This window comes from Argopecten irradians, chromosome 6 (genome assembly GCF_041381155.1).
Source record: "Argopecten irradians isolate NY chromosome 6, Ai_NY, whole genome shotgun sequence".
In the NCBI taxonomy this organism is placed as follows: Eukaryota; Metazoa; Mollusca; class Bivalvia; order Pectinida; family Pectinidae; genus Argopecten; species Argopecten irradians.
Genome location: NC_091139.1, coordinates 26,095,338 through 26,113,994, shown reverse-complemented (window position 1 = coordinate 26,113,994; position 18,657 = coordinate 26,095,338). Strand labels below are relative to the sequence as shown.

Sequence of the window (18,657 nt, the reverse complement as noted above, 5' to 3'; positions counted from 1 at the left end):
GCGACTAAGTTTAGGATATTATCTTCTCTTCTTCCTAACTGACTTTATATTTACTAATGCCTCCCTTGACACAGCCTCACTTTTGGCCTTGAGTTGAGCGTTCGCCCCTGTGAGGAAGGCTCTGGCCAGGGTTCTGTCCCCTGGTCGAGACACACCAAAGTCTATAAAAGTGGTAGTTTCTGCTCCTACTTAGCGCTCAGCATACAGGGATTAGGACAACTGGTTCGCCTGTTGTCAGTATAATGTGACTGGGTGGAGTATGTTGCTTGGTGTCTTCGGCAGCATGCTTCAGTGATATAGCACTATAAAAACGGCAACAGTTCCACTATACAAGAAGACACAACATAAATATACCGCAGTCTCCCAAAACTCGACCTCGCATAACATACCCGCAACACACAGCATACATGGGAGGCCGTGCTTACATGACCATAGCTGTTAATAGGACGTTAATTAATCAAAAAACAAAAAAAGACTACCAAAAGGATCATGAAAAAATTATTTGTAACCAAAGGAGGTCTTTATACACAGATAAAAATATTTCGAAGTTGGTCATTTGGGAAATTTTCATTACTTGAATTAAGATGCAGATCAAGGCAGTTTTCACTGTACAGGATGGTGGTTTAGGGGCTACACAGCAAATATTTTTACAGGAAGGTCAAGGTGAAAATCCTCTTGGTTATTGAGTAAAATGATAGTCATATATATTACATAAAATACATATTTAACAACTGAAAATAGGTCAAGGTCATTCCTTCTTACAAATTTTTAGTCATTGTCCCAACTCTATGTGATTAATTAATTAAGTAACTATAAGAATAAATCAATTAATCTACACCCTACAAAGTAGATGAAGTCCATATCTTACAGTGTGCCCCTAATATTATAGATCCCAGTATCCTATGATGTGGCAACAAGACTTTAACCTATTGGAGATGACACTATGTGCACCCTAGCCTGATAAACTGCATTCTTCTCTATCAACAATGCCAGGATCAAACAGGTCCCAGGCTCTTATCACTGTAATGATTACAACAATTTCTCAGCTGGAAAATTAATCCAATAGTCCCAATACTAAAGTCTTTTCCATACAGTGTCTTTAAGTACCCAAGTTAAATCTCACATTTATACTGTACATTAAATGTGTTTTTTCAATAAGTAGCAGTTTCTCTCTCACAACATGCAAGAAGTTGACTGACTGCTGTATTTATAGTCTATACTGTTTTTTAAAGAGAAAAGCCAGAGTTCTTGTGAAAAATCAAATATCTACAACCAGCTTTTTTTAACCAGAGGTGGATGAAAAAGTAAAAGTCAATATCAGACTCCAAATAAATTACATAGGTAGTGTTACAATTGGTCATTTAGGACCTAAAGAAGGTCTTGTTAAATTATCAGCAGATGGTTTTACAGAGGTGGATGCTAAGTCAGGTTTTACTGAACTATCTAAATGGTTGACTTGCATAAAGATAATACTAGAACTTGAGTTTTTGACTGATGTAAAAGAGAAAAATTATTGATTTTCATACATATCACTGAGCTTACAGAAGTCTACCTGAGGTCTGACAGTAATATTTTTTGGTCCAAATAAGTGTGCCAGACAGCTATATCTGTCAGTCATAGTTTACATAGCTGACTTAATACAAGATATTAACGTTCCTTTTGATTACCACACGCATAGGCTCTAAATCCGCCCCCTCCATCAACTCTTTAAATTCTTCACTTTGTTGTAATCCACCCACCCTGTACCGCCACTTAACCCTACTTAGCTCCCCTTGTAAGAAGTTCAAGGTTTTATTTCATTATTTCGATCATTATGGTTAGGGGCGCCATTACTTTCCTAAATTAACAAGAGTAATAAAGCACAATTTTTAGAATATATCATTTATTGTGTTGATTATTATCAGGTGCATACATAGTATTTAGTCTTCTTTATATGAAATAAAACAAAAACTGAATTGTTTTGAGATCTATACAGGATCTATGTAACCAGATGGGACAGACATGGGTTAAAAATTTTAAAATAATCGTTTACCCCCATGTGAGTAAAATTTTGTCTTAAGGGTGTGTGAGCCGGAAGAACTTGCAGACCCAAGAGGTAGGATTCTTAGGTTGTCAAACATAAGGATTTTTACCAAGTGTTTGATAGGGAATCCTACCCCAACAGTTTGAATCTCTAGGACGTGTTTCGCCCTGAAGGGGGTAAGCATTTTTCTCTAGCTGAATTTGTATATAATATTATATAATCTTTAGAGATGCTCCACCACTGACAAATGGTATTTTTTCACTATCAAAAACAGCAGCAGATGATTAAGTATGTTTCTTCGGTTACAAAAGTTACTTACTTTACACCATTACCGTCATTGAAAAGTTTGAGCTTCTAATTTTACTTCAAGTTAAAAATATAAAAAACAATTAATTGCATCCCAAAAAAATTCCGTGGCACTATATCCTATATGGAATGAAGAACTGATTGCGCATACACCAAAGGCAAAATAAATTATTTTGTATTATTTTTTTGTGTTAATTAGACATATATGAATATCATTTATGCTCTGTCGGCGGTGGAGCATCTTTAACATTTTTATAAATTGAGGCAGCATGTAGTATCATAACATCATTGAAACATTGCCATGTGATGGAAAGACTTAATTACAATGACGTCATAATGACAGTAACAACATTACAATCATATATGGACAATTTAGGGCTTGCCACTTTCATCCTTTAACCTTTGCCAAAATATAACTTATATTTTAAGACACTATGTATGTATTCTCTATGTAATATGACTTGACCTTGCACATTTGACATTTGTGGAAAAAATCTCCAGAATTTCATTTTTTTTTTTAATCTTTTTTACCAAATGTCAAAAACACAATTTTGTTATAGAATATCTTAAAAGTTGAATAAAGGTCTTGAAGAACAACCTTTTGTCATTTAGAGCGAAAGGGTATAAGAAAAATGTAACAGGATTATTTTTTCAGTTACATCATCAATGTCATACATATATCTACAATCAGATAAGATTTTGTAATTCCCATAAAAGTGCAAGATAAGCGTCCTTGATTGGATAAGACTATATATACTCTATAGTTATTAAATTTTGGGAGTGAAAAATCTCGAAATTTATTGTTTGGAACTTTTAGGCGGCGGCTTATTTTCACAAATCATATTTAATACATTTTGCGAGAAATTTTTGCGAATTTGAATGAATTCACGAATTTAGCGAAATCAAAATCCTGCCAATATTAGTAACTATACAGTATCAATGCTCTAGAAAGTAATGTATTTTAAAATTATTAAACCAGTTACCCCGGTAATATGATTGTGCAAAAGGAAAGTTGTAACCCACATGGTCAGGCACACTCTGTTACTATTCACATCTATTTGGGGGAATTAACACAGTCAATCTGGTAACATTGTTTGATTTGACGTCCCCAAGGTTCAGGAGGTTTTTAGAAATACAAGTTCTATAATCAGTACCTATTAATCATGGGGAAGAGAAAGGAAGTCAATATTTCCATTGACCATACATTTATGCCAAGTTCATGTCCAGTGGTTACAAAGAAGTTTACTTAATCAGGCTAAAACAAAAAAATTATTGACCAAGTTTGAGGCTTTGATTACCAATTTGTGTACAATCTGGAAAGGACAACAATTAGACCAATACGGTAATATTCGAGCTACACCAGCCTTGGCGCTAAAAACAACTGTCTAAATATTATTACTTAGCTAATTAACAGTAAAAGCAACCAAAAGGTCAGTCAACTATTCGGAGAAGAAGTTGGAAGACAGCGATAAGATAAAGATGTGATGATATATGTACCAATAGTGGTGTGTCTCAAGTTGTCTTCACCTGACAGAGTCGGTGTGATAGAGAGAGCCACCTGTTTCTACTGATATGTCCAAACATATGAGTCTTAAACATAAAACATGTAGAAAACGCCTAATAAACATGGCCGCAGTAACGCAGCCCTGTACTCCCTTTCTGCCTGAAAGATGGATCTTAATGGCAGACTTGGCACTGGATTTGTTTGAGTGCATACAACTTTAGTAAGACAGGTGGATACAAATGGTCCAATCAACATGGGCGTTATATCAAGTGGAAAAACCAATATATTGGGTAGAAAGTTTGTCGAGAATTCCAATAAACTACGACGAAAGGAAAATTTATCTTTTTCTCCAGATGATTTGATATCAGGTGGAGTACTCCGGTTTAGGGTGTCAGAATTGTATATATGTCTCCTAGCTCCATTACTCGATTCTTCAGCTGTAGCTTGCTTAAAGCTCAGACCTGGGAAGAAACAATGTATTGAGTCTCTTTCTTCGCCATACATAACAGACACGGTTGTATTTAATGAAGAAAATCTACAGACTTGAGGTCAAAACTGGCAGCATTATCAATTGCTTCCTTCGGTTATAAGTGATGAACTAGAACTAGGTCTCTGGATCCTTCCAGCTCCGGTACCGTTACTACAACTGTCTGCGTCACTTCTGGCAGGTCGTTTGTATATCACACCTATTACAACGTAAAGACATTAATAATCTAACACTCTATGTATTTGGAATGACGACTTTACCTCCGCTCTGGGGAACCCTTCCCATTAATCTAAACCAGACTTGACCAACAGTACAGTACATTTATATATATAACTGTTTCGCTATTTACCATCCCTAACAAATACTTCTAGACAGAATCTAGTTTTTATGTTTGACTGAAATTTAGACGTATTCTGCCAGCAACTGGATATTCTCAACTTTAAGAAACATATTCTATCACACTAATTTTTGAAAGCAGACAATTCCAGCATTTGAAATATTGAAATTTTCTAAAACAATTTATTATTCTGCTTGTAGAATCTGCAGCTATACAGCCCTACTTTTAGGATAGAAAATTACATGTATGATGAAAATCAATCACTATTAAATACGTTTCGACAGAATATTTCCAAAATTTTAGTGTTGACGTCATCAGTTATATGGCCTCCTACTTTGTATAAATATCAAAGGTACTACGCCTGTTTAATCTGAAGGACCATTGTTTAGCCCACCAGGGATCTCCAATAAAAGGATAATAAATGAAATTAATTGTACTTTTAAGTTAATATTGAAATATCAATTCACTTAGACATAACTGTATGATTGGATTAGAACAAATACTGTAAATTAGACCTCAAGATTGGCAATAAAATAGGAACATTTGTGTTTAACATATAGATGTCTCCAAAGGTCAGAGGTCAATTGATACTGATGACCCCTTTGATTAGTACAAGGTCAAATGATGACCCCCCCCCCCCCCCTTGACTACAACAGGCAGGCTCTCTACTCTACTCTAAAACAGATTAGCATGGAACCCCCAAACCCCAACCCCCACAGAATGTATACACCATCCCTAAGTTAGTCTGTCTACATGACATTAGTCAGACAAGATGGCTGCTGAGAGAGGCGGGGAGCAGGTGACAGTATCAGAATCAATATGGAGACAAAGTCTAGAGCTCATGGAAGGTGATTTGTTTCCCTAGACATTGTACTCATTGACCCCCATCTTTATTGTCTATCAATTATATTACCGAAGATATAACAGTGAACATTTGAAAAGGTTAAGTATTGTGATTAAAAAAATACCTCAGTATATATATATAAATAATATTAGGGAAGTGATAGGCGTTATCAATTTACATTTGGTTTCCTTTTATAAAAAACAAAACTGGCCTCTTCATCCTAACAAAAATATAACATAATTTACTTGTACTTCTATTAATGCTTTCCACTACTACATCACAATCAAATCAACAAAAAAATTAAACCTTTTTACCAATAGGTCGAGTTATATAGGCAGTAAATCACAATAAAAGATGATGTTGGTAGTTGTCTGATGGAGGAAATAAGTAAATTATTGAACATGTCTACTTACGTCACTTGTTATACAGTAAATAAGAACTTCAAACTAAGTGATAAATATATTTGTTTCAGTTTATATTTTTTTCATTTGTAGCCAGGTATACACACAATATGACAAATAAATGAAATTGATAAGTATAGACTTAAGAAAAGTGGTGACAACATAGTGGATATGTGTTGACAGTTCACAAATCGACACTGCTGGTGTCTTCTCTCAGGTTCTTCTCTACAGAAATAACTCAACCAGCAGTTCATTTCGTCACTAATAGAAATAAATTACCCTGTGATCGAACTAATGAAGAAAATATACTGGAAAAAATACATTATCCTCACAGCACTTTCAATCTTCAGCAATTATCAGCAACATAAGTCATTGTGTTAGTAGTGTATTTCCGAGTGTCCCTTAGGGAGTTAACATGATTATGGGGTCTTCTTGGACAAGGTCTTCCATCTAGGTGTCGGAAAAGTTGCTGGTAGAAGTTGTCTGTATAATTACTGACATTGTTTAACACTTTGGCTAATAGAAATGTATGTTGCTAAATGACTGAACAATTACACTCTAATAGTCATTATCAAGTCATTCATTCCATTATACACTTGAGTTATCTCCCCTGGGGGAAGTTGTAGGCAGATGGCAGGAAGAACACAATGGACTAATGAAGTAGTTCTTTAACTCATTCAGCCCTGATAATTTATAATGAACTGTTCCAGCCTTTGATTTGGAAGTGTTCATTTGTGTCTACAGGGGTGAATGAGGAATGGGAACCCATCTCAATGATCCTTAAATTATCGCCAATAATTGATGACATAGAAATCAGAAATATGTCCCACCACTCTGGAAACCATTTCTGTGTAATGATAAACCCTAACTACTTAAAGGTATTGATTATCAAAGCAAGGGAAGATCTGAGTGGGTTAAAATTATGGTAATTAGCAGAGAGGGTTCTAATAATGATGAGGCCACCATGAATGTCTATGGATAACTATAGATTTCCAATGTCAAATATTATGCAATACACTAAACTATTGACTCCAAACCAATATACATTCCTCAACACAGAGAGATGCATGAATACTTTCTGATAATCGAAAAGTGTAAAATTTTAATCTACAATATTATTGAGACCTATAACCTTAAAGATGCTCCACCGCTGAAAAATGGTATTTTTTCACTATCAAAAACAGGAGCAGACGATTTAGTATTTTTCTTCGGTTATAAAAGTTACTTACTTTACATCATCACCACCATTGAAAAGTCGGAGCTTCTAATTTTACTTCAAGTTAAAAATATGGAAAACAATTAATTGCATCCCGAAAAAAATCTGTGGCACTATATCCTATATGGAATGAAGTAATGATTGCACATGCACCAAAGGCAAAATGAATTATTTTATATTATTTTTTTCTGTTAATTAGACATATATATACACGTTTAAACACCAATTATTGTTCAAATGATGACTATCGTTTATGTTCTGTCGGCGGTGGAGCATCTTTAACTTATCTTGTCTTTACAGAGTTATATCTCCCTTGCAGGAAGATTATTTTTCAGGTGAAGCTCACATTGCTATATCTGTAAAATATGATGTTACACTCGCGTTTTACACAATCATTATTTCAAACCTGCAAGGGCAGATAATATGCAAAGCCAGAATTTTTAGTACCCTAAATATAAAGCCATATTTTTCAAGGACCTTGATTTTATGAAGCTAATCAACACAAGATTCTAATCCAAAAAAAGATCCTAGGCATTGATTGATTTATCTGTTACAGACCCCAACAAGACACATGTACTGTCTGTATATCCAATAAAAGTGACCAAAACCAGCCGTTCTAGTCAAGTCTTATCAAAATCAAACAAAAAATCCAAATTAATTACATACTACTAGAATTTTTTTCTGTATAAGTTAATGTACGATTGGTCTGCTCTCTACATTTTTTAATCAGACAGAAGAGTTAGAATTATGGGTAATTCAATGCCTCACAGATGTGGAATCTCCCGAAAATGGACCACATTTAATCAGTGTTAAACTCTAATATGTTTCGAGTCAGCCCATGATTCTTTCCAAATCTGTACTTGGGTATTTCAGATGCCACTATAATTATCAAATTTTGACCTTGTGCTAAGCATAACATTCTATCTAACCTTGACCTTTATGTGACTTTAACACCTTCTTAATTGTAATATTAACCTTGATACTAGTAATGCAAAAAATTGTTATTATGTAACCTTGAACTTTGTGTCAGATATAACTTCATTATCTGACCTTGACCTCTGTTTCAGGGGTTAAATGAGATTTAACCTTGTCCTTCATGTTAGCCGTTATCATTGAACCCTGACCTTTACACTTCGGTTATAAATGACTTTATTTTTATTATGATATTCAGTAAACTCTTTGAACTGATTTTAGTTAAAAGAGTGTTCATAAAGAAAAAACTTTATTTCTGATCAAAAATTCATTTGAAAAAATATGGGAGATAGACTTGGATTTAAAAGCAGAGTCGAACTGTAGACAAAAAGAATTACTTTTTCAAAAACAAATGTGACAAATGGCTTCTTCTGTATATCACTTTCACTTAACGGCACTTGAGCTATGCACTTAAAGACACATGGTCTATATCAGATAGCAATCCATAGCTCAATTCGGATTCACTGATATCTATGTTATTTCAACCAACAAGATATTTGTTGCAGATCCTGTAAGATTTTTTCTTAGACAATTAAACCCTGCATTCCAAAGTAAGAAGAATAGATGACATCATAAACAGATAACAGAGTCTGTAGCACTTACATTTTAGAAAGCTGAAAAACATTGTGTCTGTCTTCAAGATCCCCATCCCTCCTGCACAAAACATGTACAGAATCTTGTAGCCAAGTCCTAGTTCAAAGGCCTAAAGCTGAAGACAATCTACAGAGGTACTGGAGAAGGAGAATGGTTTAAGATTCAGGCCATGCACTAAAAAGAACAAGAGCTGGTTGATATCACAAACAGATTGTCTTCTCCATCATAAAGCGTTCATTGTACTCGATAGAACATGTTATTGACCATCGTCCATTGACAATGCCCTTTCTGTGACTGCCAATGCCTATGAATTTGGACAAATGACAATTAAGACAAGTGGAATCCAAATGTGTTTTCATCAATCAGTTGATTCAGATTTGCTGAATATGCAGATGATGACAAACCAGTCTCTATACTTAACAAAGAAGTTCTTTTCAAATGTATTCTCAAGAGTAATTTCTCTGTGACCTTGAAATTAGTAGTCTAAGGTTATAAGTAAATTCTGTAATTCATTTGCATTATAACTTAACCCTTCATCTCATCCTGGCAATTACTAAGATTATTTTATGCATGTAACAATACAAACATGCAATTAGTGACCACTTCTGCTGCTAAACAAGACCACTTTCTACAGGTCAAAATATGGCCATTTTCAAAAATGTTTGACCTGTGTATGGTATATAAAGACAAATATACAACAAACCATTTGTACCTTATCCCTTGGGTGGTCTTTATAGACAGGCCTGATTGTGAAATCAGTACTACATCAGGCATGGTCTTTATAGACAGGCCTGATTGTGAAATCAGTACTACATCAGGCATGGTCTTTATAGACAGGCCTGATTGTGAAATCAGTACTACATCAGGCATGGTCTTTATAGACAGGCCTGATTGTGAAATCAGTACTACATCAGGCATGGTCTTTATAGACAGGCCTGATTGTGAAATCAGTACTACATCAGGCATTGTATTTCACACCTTGGGTGGTCTTTATAGACAGGCCTGATTGTGAAATCAGTACTACATCATAGCATTGTGTTATTCAATGGGTCTTATAATGGTCTACTACATCAGGCATAGCTTTATAGACAGGCCTGATTGTGAAATCAGACTACATCAGGCTTCTTATGTGATCAATCGCATGTTTTTAGAAGGCTGATTGTGAAATCAGTACTACATCAGGCATTGTATTTCACACTGGTGGTCTATAGACAGGCCTGATTGTGAAATCAGTACTACATCAGGCATTGTATTTCACACTTGGTGGTCTTTATAGACAGGCCTGATTGTGAAATCAGTACTACATCAGGCATGTATCACACCTTGGTGGTCTTTATAGACAGGCCTGATTGTGAAATCAGTACTACATCAGCATGTTTCACACCTTGGGTGGTCTTTATAGACAGGCCTGATTGTGAAATCAGTAAGCACAGACATCAGCATTGTATGGTCTTTATAGACAGGCCTGATTGTGAATCAGTACATAGACGCTGATTGTGAATCAGACACCACCTTGGGTGGTCTTTATAGACAGGCCTGATTGTGAAATCAGTACTACATCAGACATTGTATTTCACAACACCTAATTCTGAGCATTGTATTGCTCCATTCAATTTTTTCGAATTCCCAAAGGGACAATTTTGATATTCAATTACTCCTAATTATATGTGAATACCAAAGGTATTTACCACAACAAAATCTTGAGATTTCAGATACTTATGTTCCCCGAATATCGGTCTAATATCAATTATCTACTGATGCAACATTATTAAGCCTACTATCAATTCTACGCCTTGTTGGACTTATCTTATCAGCTTCTACACCTGTTCCTTGCACAATTGGTCATGTTTGGCAAGCTATTGTTAGCGCTTAGCGGCAGATCTTGGGTGTTGTATGCCATACCTAGGGGGCAGCACCTCTGCACCTCACATCAACATCAAGGTTGTGTTGGTAATTAACAATAAAACAATAGTTAATTCCCCCGACAGAAACAGCGGGCGTTTTACAAGGATTTAACGGTTTACAGCTGTTACAGCGTAAGATACATCTCTCCACTGGCAGGCTTTCTCCATTAATACACAATTTATCAAGATTCAAATTTCAAAAAGAAAGTGATCTTTTGGTAACAGCATGCGTTTGTATGGTATAAATGTTTGGTGTTCACAATCTGCTTTCCCTATCAATATTACTGTAACATGTGCCTTACTGGACCTGCTGGGGCAACTATTTCCTTTTTACTAAAACTACAAATTTCTGCTGTTTTTTATTAACCATTATATTGGGTATCGTTACAAGTAAATTAAGGTTTATCAGAAAAATTATTTTAGACTCAAGGTCAAAAATTTGTTTCCACCTTCGGAGCGATAATAATTTGTCTATGTGTGGTTTTCGTAAATGTGGTGCTCATTAAAGGGAGATAAAACATTGATAAATGTAAGATATAGACGCCAGAAATAAGTACATTTATATCCAATTCAAGACTAGCGTATCCATCATAAATGCCAAACTTTTGACATTCATGACTTGATGCATTGGGAAATATAAAAATTGTAAATATTTGATTTTTACAATTTTCAAATCTTCGGATGGCATGAGGGGGGTGTCATAAAACAAGTTGGACTGAGCATGCAATATTTATGTAACCTTAAATGGCGATCTGGGGAGCAATGGTTCAGCTTTCCCTTTGCAGTTTGTGTTTCAGGGTGCTGAGAAGTGAACTGGTCTGTCCTGTTACATTGGTAGTGTCTTCAGGGTGCTGAGAAGTGAACTGGTCTGTCCTGTTACAGTGGTAGTGTCTTTAGGTAAGATATATATAACCATGGACACACTTTTGATTTGTAAATATGCAATGGTTCAATGTTGTGCAGTTTCTGTTTTAAAAGGACTAACTGTGTGTATACTCAAATGACTTATCACTGTATTGCTTCATATTGTCTACATCGCTTCTGATCTCTCTCCTCTAACTCCCACCACACATACCGCCTCAGCTAATTATAGACTGATAACTGGACATATTTCCATCACATGATAATCTAAATGTGAATCACTCATACTTGTATTACAACATTTTTACAGATTAATGAAATACAATGTATGTCTACTTTTCTATCTATGGAATGTGTTGATTGACAGAAATATTTTGACCTTATGACCTTGAGATTAGAACTATTTTGATGTATCATTGTACGACTAAATATAACTATAAAACTAGCATGTACCTATATGTTATCAGAGTCAGAAACTGATCATTTTATAGATAGTCACCCTGTGTTGTCACTGGATTATCTGGATCTATTGATTGTGAAGCTCCATTTTGATACCACACACATACCAACCTGTTATCAACTTTTACGGTGATAACATTTGGTCACTTGTGTTAACATTGAATCATCTAAAGGTTCGAGCCTCACATGATTTCTATCACGTCTCATCAAGTGTAACTGCATCCAAGGAAAGGGAGAAAAATTCATATGGTCCAGCAAGGAGAGAGAGATGAAATACAGCCACTAGGTCTAGTCTCAAACCAAATGTTTGAGCCATAGATCGAGAAACCAAATGTTTGAGCCATAGATCGAGAAACCAAATGTTTGAGCCATAGAGAACCCAAACTTTTGAGCTATAAACATCAGAATTAATTGATCTGTTAAATCCTTTAGAAAACTCAATGCACCTTGGCCTAATTCTCAACAGGTATTTTAAGCACACTTATATTCATGTGCAGCAAGGTGACAGATCTAGACCAGATGTATAACCTTGCAATTAGAAAAGCAGTTGTCTAGAGCTCATGGCCAATGTGTCTTTGGTTTGAAACCCTTGCCACAAGCTTGGCACATTTGTTTTGTTTATTATGAGGCCTTGTCCATTTCTTCTGTGATCAACTGTCAATGTTTATTTTTTTAAACAGAATATCAAAATATATAAAGATAAGGATAGAGTAAAGAGTCTCAAGCAGAAATCAGATTGTGTCAACAAATGCAACAAAAGAGTGACTTTTTCTGCTCTTTGTGACAAATCCCTGTGTTCAATCACTAAATTATGGCAGTACCCTGTGTACAATCAGAATTACTATCAACTCCCTATAGCTCTGCAAATACTGACAACTCCCTAGCTCTGCACATGATTAGAATTACTGACAGCTCCCTAGCTAGCTCTGCACATGATCAGAATTACTGACAGCTCCCTAGCTCTGCACATGATCAGAATTACTGACAGCTCCCTAGCTCTGCACATGATCAGAATAACTGACAGCTCCCCAGCCCTGATCAGAATTACTGACAGCTCCCCTGACCGTCTGCTCCTCCCAATGGACCAGTGTCAAGAAGGGGTGAAGTAATCAGGAGGATGGAAGTAGGAAATAAAATCAATGTCTAAGTACACACTGACTTCACACATGCATGTCCAGCCCAATTAGAAATATCTGGTGTTCTCCTTCAGTCAACAAGGACTACTGACAATGTGTAACCAACAAAATGGCTGACAGATTCACAATTCACAAAAACCACTCAAGAAGTACGATCCACAAAATGGTATGACACTTTAATGTACCATTGATGATTTGCTCATATCATATGTGTTTTAAAACAGATTTCAAGAATGCATGAACCTCAAAAAATGTACCAGGTATCGGCAATTGATCTGTAAAATGACTGAATATAGTTAAATGAATTGAGGAGTATAAAAGTTTTCATTGTTTATTGAAAATTGTCAAAAAAAAGCTTCTACAACTTTACTATATATATATATCATCAGATGTTTTGCTTATTACAAGGAACAAAATGTTAATGATGAATTGTCATTGCTTTATAATTAGCCTTTATCCTGTCATATAAATTTTCAAAGATTATTTACAAAATAATATGAATGTAACTTTATGGAATTTTGTATCTATTGACAATCTACAAAGATTATGCAGAACATATTTTCTGATTAACTTCCAAAAAAAAAATCATCAATCTTTTACCCTTGTGATACTACCTTCAATATAACATATTGGCCCACTTCAATGATACAGCTTTAAAATGTTACATATCTCTACTAAGCAATCAACTTGATTCAACTGTATCAATAAAACCTTCCCCAACAGATACCATCCTCATCATATGGCAGACATATTGAATGACAAGTCTGACATGTTTGGTACCAGCCCTATAGATATTCTTTCAACATATATTTAATCACACCTCATTTGTATTATTTTTTAGAAAAGAACCAACAACTCAGAATTTAACTATGTTTTTGAGATATCACAATAACAATTGGTATTTTGATGTCTTAATGATAGTTTGAGGTATCAGAGAGCATTCATCATTTTGTCAGCTAATGGGCTTTGAGATAGAGATAAAGAATGAGAGAAACATGAAGTAATCTACCAAAATTTTCTTAGGAAGTTATCACCTTTATGGTTAAAAATAATATGATGCATCATCATCCATCAAGGGTTTGGCAACCTTGCTAATCCCGAAACTTGATCTAACAAACGGGGAGCAATGGTGCTGTACATTTTACAGGATTGGGTGTATGTACAAGATGGTTCAGGATGTTTAATTATCTGAAACAAGACACTGATTTCTGCAGCTAAGGTGCTTCTGTGACTAGAACACCATGACACTGAATCACAAAAAAATCAATCACTGCCTGGTGTTGGAGACTTGAGACATGAACTGAGAAATCTGTAGCCATAAATTGTACAACAGTATTCATCACTGGCTAATACTTAGTGAGAATTACCAGTATATTGAGAAAGTTAATCTCTTGTTTGCACCATTGGGTATACACAGTGATGTTTCTAAACACATTCCCCTATACAACACAAAAATGTTTCCCTGCAGGCATGCAGTCTTTCCTTAAAAGTGCAGCAAGTTGCAGACCAATGTGCATGAAGTATATCCCGTATCAAGTTGAAATCCGATTCAAGCAGCATGTATAAATGACCAAGACTTTTTGTTTTTGCTGGTTTTGGTCTACATATTAAAACAACCATCATCTGATGACTTTCATTTTAATTGAAGTTTTTGAATATTTTTGCCTACCAAAATGCTTGATAATGTTTTAAAGCATTTGTGTTGAGATAAACAAATTGATTTCAAATGGTAAACTGATGCCCCATTATATAATTTTGTCATTGTTTCTAAAGAAGTGACAGCCATTTTGTTATAGGTCTCCTATATAGTGTTGGAATATGTACATATTATAGATATTGTCAGCTTTTGAAATTTATCATTAAGTTTCACAGCTTTATACACATAATTGGCACACTGTGAATCACATAAAAAACATTTGAAACCAATAGTGTTCCATTTACCAATTCTCCATTACTGTGCTCTGTAAATTTGCATTGATAATAACTTAAATCATTATATCAGTTAGGTTGGCAGTATATATAGGACCACCACTAAGTATTAATCCAGTCCTGCAGTCGAGTGATCCTCTGGACTCCAAAATAAATGAATCCATTCAACAACATCCCTGGTAAATGCAGATCTGCGACTTCCACTCTCTTTATACACACCACTGGGTGGTGGCTTTACTTTATACAATAGGGAGAAACCAAACACAATATCTTTGTACACATTCTTATAGAGTAAAGTGGTTTTATAGCATTCAGGGGCCTCAAGAATGTGTTTGTGCAATTTTGTTTACCTCCCTTAAGTGGAACTCTTCAACCATGTGAAGTAGAAAAGTACTGGTGGTCTGTGTAAACACAGAGGGTGTGAGCAACCATTTATCAGAACACAACAAAAACATCATCGATAGTATTATAAGTTTAAAAAAAGCTTCTGGAAAAAAAAGTCTGATATTTAAACTAAAAAGTAATTAAAAAAAAAATTCTTTCATTGGTTAAAAATGAAAACATTTCTTGAATCTTTTGAATATCATATTCTAAAAGTATTTGTTTTTGATAAGATGTTTGATGTATACATTTATCGGCCAGTAAAACTTTTATATGAAGTGTAAAACGGTATACATTTTTGGTTAATAGCCTATCTTCTGCAAGTTTATCTTTAAAAAAAAAAAGCTTTTTTCCAAAATTTATGTAAAATTCAAACGAAAACAAGCACTCGAAGTACAATGAACCTGTTTGGGGTTCTTAGGGTTCAGGTGTGCTCCTAACATTCCATTAAACATAATTGACCGATTCAGGGTTTTTGAAGTAAATGTTTCAATTATATGGCAAAAAGCTAGCACAATAAAATTCTAGAATGGGTGAGAAACGCACTTCCTATGCTGTTAACGGCACTTACAGAACAGGTGTACTTATCAGAAGATACAACCAACGACAGGTGAGCGAAAGTTTTTTTCAATTTTTAGGCACAAAACTGTATGTGCATTTCTGTATTCCTGTTGAAAAACAAATGGCTAAAGTTTCAGTGATAGAAGCTGTATTTCAGCCAAAACCAAATGGTTTATGTTTCTCAGGGAAAGGTACCGGTAAGTATATCGTTTGAGCTTCTGTATTTCTCTATGAGGAGAACAATGTTGGCTGCACCTACACGAATTGTATACAGAATACAAATGTACCTCCAACCAAATCATAACGTCTTCATACCTGTAAATAACCAATAAAGCTTTTGTTCTTGTAAACTGAAGTGATAAAATCCAAACTTTCGAAAATGTATTCAGGTAGAACAACTTACCTGTGAGAAATTTAGCTCATTAAGCGGCACACATTGTTCTTCCACTCGTTCTATTGCACCTGTCACTTTGCCGATTTTCTCCGCCTGTTGAGCTAAGTACAAATCCAAGACGGGTGTCCCTCTAGATTTAATGTCACTTTCCGTTAGAGAATTCACCATTAACATCACCCAAATGGGCCTCTTCCTTTGCCAATTTCCGGCAATAGCATTGAATAAATAATCCGCATACATTCCTCTCCCCTTCTGGTCAGCGGACATCCAGGAGGGCATTTTTTGTCTAACATACTCTAAATGGCTCTTCAGCCTGTTGAACATGTCAACTGGTAAAACATCTGATAGATTCTCGCCATTTGGCAAGAGTTGACAATTTGCTAAAGCGGTCACGGTGTAAACATCAGTAAGATCCAACTCAAAGAAAATGTTCTCCGATTGTTGGAAGGCTTCTTTGGTGCTTTCTGGTATGTGGTTCCACACTTTGGTATATGGGACGTGGATTGTCCCAAAGAAGTAAGAAGGTGGATCTCGATTCAGCGTCCACAGAAAGGAATTCTGATGATCTGGCTATAAAAAAGAAGAAAACAGTAATTAGATAATATTTGATAAAAACTATATAGATAAAAACAAATGTCTATGTGTAACATTTACATCCTTTTGACTTAATTGTTCTACAATTTGTAGCAACAGCATATGTATATGGAATTATATCAGGACTTGACTAGGTATTCATCGATGAGCATACAGGTAGCTCAATTGGTAGCCAGGATAAGAACTTAAATTAGCTAGCATTACCATGGTAACATTTTCTTCTTACATTTTGATCACAGCTAATGTGACTTGAAGTTACATTCAAGAACCCCTTGCTGATGAAAGTTGAAGTACATATAAATTTAAACCTGATGGATAAAATGTGAGTTACATGAAGTGTCCTGAGAAAACCACAAAAAATGGAACCAGGCACTCCAAAAGAGTAAGTATATCGTTGACAAACACCAATCATGCATATCTGGGCCAAGTCATATATAATTATATATCCTTTTTAAAGATTTGATGGTGACAGAGAATAAGTAATGTTTGAGCTAGACCCCTGAGTACAAACCATACTTTTTGACAATAAGACCATGCCTGTAAATAAGGCCCCACCCCCTACCACCATCCCATTTCCAGGTATATTGCAGTTCAATCAAACAAACAACTCCTTTCTATCCCTGGGTGTCTATAAAAATAAATATAGAAGATAACTGGAAGCTGAGGCTGATAATGTATCTTAAGTGTGAAGTTAAGAATGTTTTTGTCTTGCAGTCTATAGAAGTCTTAATTTACTCAACCTCAATCATTGTATCAACCTTTCTCTAAAAATAATATCTGTCACTGATTCAATCTGAAATACAAACTATACATGGAAACTCTGACATTTACTTGAATCTTTAATTATACTGTTGTGGCTTTATCAACTGATAATAGACTTATTGACATTCTGGTTCGTGCACCCTCAAGTTTCATAGGCTTTGTCATGACTTTTGTTGTTGGGAAATATCTTTCATTTTACCTCATCCCTAACCATAAGTTCTATCCCACTTTGTTTTTTTCCCATTCCCACACACACGTTTCCTGTAAATTTCATTGCCGCAGTTTTAACACTTTCACTAGAAACAACCCATGCTACAATCTACTTTATGTGCTGCCCTTATCCAAAGAAAGGGTACAACTTTACTACCGATTTCTTACCGAAGATGACAGTTGATGTTCATGATAAGATACATTTGAATGAAAAACAGCCAGGAAGATAAATATTTTTACATTCCTGCGTGGCCTACGTGAAATTTAGTAGGGGGTTTCCATAATTAAAGCTTCGTAAACGAGTTATATATTATAATTTTTGTTATGATAATGAATGACAGCTCACCACAAAAACTTTTATTAAATATCAAATCTTACTAGAAACGTCTTTTGAAATCATAAAAGTCAAAATAATCTATACATATTCATAACAGTTCTATTTCAAGCCAATACATTCTATATTGGTGAAACATTTAATACTGAAGTCTTAAAATCAAATGCTAACTAAATTAAGATAACTACAACAATATACTAAAGATGAAAGAGTTAAATATGATTCACTATCAAATTATTTGTTATAAATCTGAATTATTTTAAATATTAAGCAATGTCTTTTATTCAAGGAAAGATTCAATGTGCAAATTCAGAATAAATAAAAAAAAAATAAAAAGATCCACTTGAAGATACATACTTCGGTCACACTAGGTAAAAATTTAAAGTCTTTAGCAACACCAATTATACATAAAAATATATAAGTATGTATTTAAAAAATCTATACCCAG

The 18,657-nt window shown here is 34.9% G+C and overlaps 1 protein-coding gene across 1 annotated transcript in view; it reads right to left on the bottom strand.

The window, feature by feature from the left end:
* LOC138325461 (metalloprotease TIKI2-like) overlaps nucleotides 1-18,657 on the bottom strand; it is a 99,116-nt gene that overhangs the window by 70,468 nt on the left and 9,991 nt on the right. Inside the window, exon 2 of the mRNA XM_069271140.1 lies at nucleotides 16,319-16,879. Coding sequence (XP_069127241.1) covers nucleotides 16,319-16,879 — 561 coding nt within the window. The remainder of the gene's footprint in view (nucleotides 1-16,318; nucleotides 16,880-18,657) is intronic.